A 5,000-nucleotide genomic window follows, 5' to 3' on the forward strand; every position below is an offset into this window, starting at 1 on the left:
TCATTATATACAAAAATCTCAACAGAGATGCCAAATAGCTTTCCATTAATTCTACTTCCAAATTGAAATGTAAACGGCACTAGGCTGCCAAATTTATTGAGAACAAATAGAAAAACGTTTGTTATGTCTTATCTACTTTGGCCAGAAAATGTAATTAATGAAAAATGTCAAATGTTAGCTTGCCAAAGGCGCTTGGTTGGTCTAGTATGATAGCCTGTATCCGCTGACGTGGGTGTCGGAAATGAAATTAGTCTGTCCTCCAGTGTCAACTCAGCAACTCATTCATTTCAGTTCATTTCGACACTCTCGACCAGCACAGAGGAAAATCTTGCAAAAAGGTAAACGTTTCTTATCAGTCTTTTTCCTAGTTCGTGTCTACTCACTTTTTTGTACATAGGCGAAAAGACGAACGGAAATGCCAAAAGTTGTTTTTATCCCAAATTTTCAAAAGCACCAATGTCTCAGTTATCGTCAAGACTAGTTAAGTTTCAATGAGATCATAGCAGTTATTATCGGAACGCTACCTCAGTTGTAATGAAAGGAAAATCCTGATGAAAAATTCAGGCTTGAACCGGGATTGGAACCCATGACCTCTGCGATACAAGTGCAATGCTCTACCAATAGAGCTATTAAGCAAACTAGGAGACAGTCATTTTTTGAGACTACGCAACTGAAGCCATCGATCATATGGTGAAGGAACAATGTATTAAGGACGGTGCCTACTATTGTTATTGCGCATACGTTCTGCGCATCTCAACATACTCGGATTTCCTATGGGTGGTGCTTATAACTACAGGGATATTTTTGCGCGGTTCAAAACTACGCGGAGAAAGCAGAACTTAGCAAGTGATCTTTGTATCCAATAAGAAAATTGGGGGTAACCACGCATTTTTCAGAGATAATTAATCTTCAATTTGGAAAAGAACGCCATACATTGCTTTGTATGTTAAAGCTTTTTACGAATATTGTTGATTAATTATCTTCGAAAAATGCGTGGTTACCGCCAATTTTATTTTTGGATTTCGATAGCACTTGTTAAGATCTGCTTTTTCCGCATATTCGGTAAACCACACAAAACGACCTTTGAATTAGTACGCACCGTCCTTAAAGATATACATTTGGGGTCATAGGTTCGAATATCGTTCAAGCCTGAATTTCTCAGGCTTTCCTTTCGTTAGTGCTAAAGTAGCGTTCATAACTGCGATTACTTCAATACTTAACTTGTTTCATTCCCGCAGTTCAAACGTATGCCTTTAATACACTGTCCCCTTGTCGTCAAGACTGTTGGTTGGATCGAAAATATATTGTAGAGTTTAAATGGGTATTTCAAATTATTGTTTTTGTTATTCATCACACGCTTATTTCAGTTGCCGTGACTTTTTGGTTTCCTTTTTCGCCTGAGGTAGAAAGAGTAAACTTACGCACAGAAAAATCACTTCTCTTAGTCTGTCCATGTTACACAGTTTTTTCCAAGTTTCTCATCGTATCAGAAATTCAATAGACGTAAAATTATATCCACCTCCTACCGATTGGTCAATTTTGATGTTTATAGGGGAAAAAATCAGTGAGATCAAATGATACTTCCTGAACCCGACTTGCGGTGCAGAAACGTCTGGGCGCCATTTTCTCTATCCATTACCACAGCAACAGTCGCTGCATCTTTGAGCATAGTGACAGTACCTGGCAATTTTCTCATTTCCTGGGCTGTAATTTGCAACCCCAAAGGTAACCTGAAGACTCCATTCAACTTCTTGGTACTTAACCTTGCCATCGCTGATTTGATAGTGGGTGTGATCACAGAACCACTTTTTCTTGGCTATCATTTGGCAGAGGCGTTTGGAAAACGCAGCTTGGAAACACATCTCGTTGCCTCTATGTCCTATTTCATGACATCGACAGCTTCGGTTCTTGGCATGGCGGCTCTGGCGGTGAACAGATACCAAGCAACGACAACAAAAAATGATTGCATTCAACAATGGAAATGGTCGAGAGTAGTAGCCATGTCTGTGCTCATATGGGTCTTCTCGCTGTGCCTTCCATTTCTATACCTTGTCACTGGCTTTTGTCGGTTGTCCTTCATTTTCGTCAACACAGCAGTCGTGTCCAGTGTGTTTGTCCTGGTGTTCGTCTATTGCAGAATTTATCGTGCTCTTCGAAAACACGGCAGAAAAGTTCAGCACCTTCGAAGCATCAACGAGAAAAAGAAACGGGGAAGGCAGGAAGAAAGGATAACAGCATTGTTCATTTTGATTGTGGTCTCTTTTCTAGCGTGCGTTGTCCCAACATTGGTGACCAGTTACATAATAAATTTATGTCACTCGTGCAGCTGCTTTTTAATTCACTGGTCTCGAGATCTCTCCTGTTGGTTTCTCCTGTTCAATTCGGCCTCCAATCAGTTTCTCTACGCCTGGCGAATGCCTCCTTTCAGGAGAGCGGTTGAAACGATTCCTGTCGTGCATTTGGTGTCACGATGGTTCGGAAAGAACAGAGTTAAGCAAGCACCTCGCTTTATCTTTGATGACAGTCAAAGGAACGGTAAATTAGACAGAGCTGGACTGGGGTAGAGAGATGCAAATTAATGGCTTTCGGACTAAGCGCATTTCACTTTTCACGTTTTTTTTTTTGGAGAAAAAGAGTTTTAAATCCGCCAAAGCCTCGTTTTTCTTTGAAGGTCAAAAGACAGCAAACTACAGACGATCAAGGAGACAAAAAATCTTTTCAACAGCCACGATTCCAACTGAAAAAGACAAACTTCGAACCCCCATGCAATAAGATACTAGTATGAATAATGAATATGAATAATGTTGAATGAAAATCTCAATAAAGTAAGCTTCGCATCCTGGTGCCGGATTGCCTCTTACCTCATTTCCGGAGCGATGTACCAGTCGCCATCGAATGCCCAGCCCCCGGGTGCTTGAAAACCGTTCTTTGGTAAAGGCAGCTGTTGGAATCATATGGAAAAGTTCCCATTCAATGTTGAACCTGGCTCCCATGTAAGGTTTTGCTAAGAGTTTATGAGTCACGAAATTTGTCTGTCCTACGTACGTGTTGCCATCCTCTAGTTTAGAAAATGTGTTATCGTGGAACATGAAAACAAAATCCATTGCTCTTCAGTGTGGATTTTTTGGGTAATTTCGTTGCGTCCAGGATTGCGGAATATGAGATGCACACCTAACTCTAACGAACATCATTTTGCAAGTCCCCTTAATTCTGAACGTCAACTACCTCTTCACAAAACAAGGTTAGCCTTGGGGTTACACGATAAATCTTTGATCTGCGCGGCTCCAAATCTTCGATCCAAGTTTCGTGAAGCATTTTTGTTCAATATACCTGCAGCGTCGCACCGGTATCGCGTGGTCACGGGTTCAAACCCCGTTGAAGTCCTGAATTTTTCAGGCTTCTTTACGCAATTGCAAAAATTGCGTTCACAACTGCGAGGATCATAGCTTCACTGGATACTTTGCTATGTTAAATGCAGAACAGTTCTGGCAGGAGTCCAATTACCCGGAGCTCCGTCTTTCATATTAACCCACTGAGTCAACCCCGTTCCGTATCTTTTTATATTTAGAAGTAGCACCCAGGGAGGCTTTAGTGGGCGTTTTCGCAATAGCCAATCATAAGAGATCTACGGTAAGCAATTTATTACGTCACATACGTATGTGACGTATATGAACGACTTCACGTATGAATGATCTCAGTCACATACGTCACATACATCAAAATACAGTAGTTCTAAAAATAAAAAGACACGGGACAGGGTTGACCCAAGGGTACGATACGTACGGAAGCTCCAGGTAATGGGCTCTTGGTTCTGGCATGAAAACATACGTACCTCTCCACTTGCATTTGAAAAATCCGGTCTTGTAAGTGCCTTCTTCGTCCAAAAACCGATTTTAATTTCATTTTCATACTGCAAAAATGATTTTCTATTAGCCAACAATTTACCTTTTTAATTCACTGCAGCTGTCACTGAGCTATTCAGATATTTCTCGAGCTGCATCTTCAATTAAAGATCATTATTTAACCATTTTCTATCCTATTAAAACCTGTTAACTCACGACGGAGGCATTAATTAAGCCATTTCTGATGTCTTGACTACGGTGCTGGCTAACGTTTCTAACGGATTTTCTTAATCGCAAGGATCGAGCAGTTACAAGCGCATGTGCGTGACTACTTTCCAATCACAAACACTTCAGGATTCTAGTAAATTGGGGGATCTTTTTCATGTTTTTAGGTGTTTTCACCAAGCTGCAGGTTATTTGTAAAATCAGAACGAAATGGGGTACAGCCTTTGCTTTTGATCATTATTTTTAAGGGAAGGAAATTGCAGTATTTTACTTAATTAAGTTGAGTTTCTTTCTTTAAGCCAATAATTGCATTTTCGTCTGGTGCAACTAATCTATTTTAAAGTCTTGAAGTTCAGTTGTTGTAGTTATTAAGCGTTCTCCAAAATGCATTCAAAGGTTGAAACAAGGGCGTTCTTTCACAACAGACGGCATTTCAGCGAACAAACTATGACCTTTGCCTTTTTATTTGTTCGTTTGTTTGTTTATAACCTACCGTTTCTGCCAAGACACCGAATTCGCCTTCACTTTTGCCACGGGAAGTCCAGTTACTCTGATATTGTTCCAGACCAAACCACAGCTCTACTCGAACCATAGCTGGAAGTTCTGGGTGATCGCTAATGTCAAGGGCTTTCTTACCAGGATACTAAGGAGTGAAGAAAAAGCTCTCGTCAGCCCTTTACACAGACAAAATTGCCCCAGGTCAAAAGATGGGTCAGCCTCCTAAAATAATGAACTTGAGCGATGGAAAGACAAAAAAGTCGCTACTTTTAATCCGCTTGAGAGCTGACATCTTGACCTAAGGATGCTCCGTGAATCTGTCAGTTGAATTGACCCAGATCACTGGTAAGCTCAAGGGTTGTTTTGGCAAGTTTTCCCCACAGGAAAAGCAAAAAAGGGGGAGGAGGGAGGGGGAAAACATAAAAAAACTTCCAT

General features: G+C 40.8%; 2 protein-coding genes across 3 annotated transcripts in view; one reads left to right on the top strand and one right to left on the bottom strand.

Annotated features, from left to right (window-relative positions):
- LOC138006698 (myoferlin-like) overlaps positions 1-5,000 on the bottom strand; it is a 70,579-nt gene that overhangs the window by 35,752 nt on the left and 29,827 nt on the right. For both annotated transcript variants that reach the window (XM_068853184.1, XM_068853183.1), the window contains 3 exons: positions 4,561-4,710; positions 3,833-3,910; positions 2,862-2,941 (listed from right to left, as the gene is read on the bottom strand). In XM_068853184.1, coding sequence (XP_068709285.1) covers positions 2,862-2,941; positions 3,833-3,910; positions 4,561-4,710 — 308 coding nt within the window. The remainder of the gene's footprint in view (positions 1-2,861; positions 2,942-3,832; positions 3,911-4,560; positions 4,711-5,000) is intronic.
- Positions 281-2,842, top strand: LOC138006700 (5-hydroxytryptamine receptor 1D-like). Its single transcript, XM_068853187.1, has 2 exons — positions 281-338; positions 1,553-2,842. The coding sequence occupies exon 2, from the start codon at positions 1,575-1,577 to the stop codon at positions 2,562-2,564; it is 990 nt and encodes a 329-aa protein (XP_068709288.1). The 5' UTR covers positions 281-338; positions 1,553-1,574; the 3' UTR covers positions 2,565-2,842.

Source organism: Montipora foliosa, chromosome 6 (assembly GCF_036669935.1).
Source record: "Montipora foliosa isolate CH-2021 chromosome 6, ASM3666993v2, whole genome shotgun sequence".
In the NCBI taxonomy this organism is placed as follows: domain Eukaryota; kingdom Metazoa; phylum Cnidaria; class Anthozoa; order Scleractinia; family Acroporidae; genus Montipora; species Montipora foliosa.

What these genes read in the sequence shown, in the direction of transcription:
- LOC138006700 (XM_068853187.1), top strand. Translation starts at nt 1,575, where the DNA reads ATGATACTTCCTGAACCCGACTTGCGGTGCAGAAACGTCTGGGCGCCA.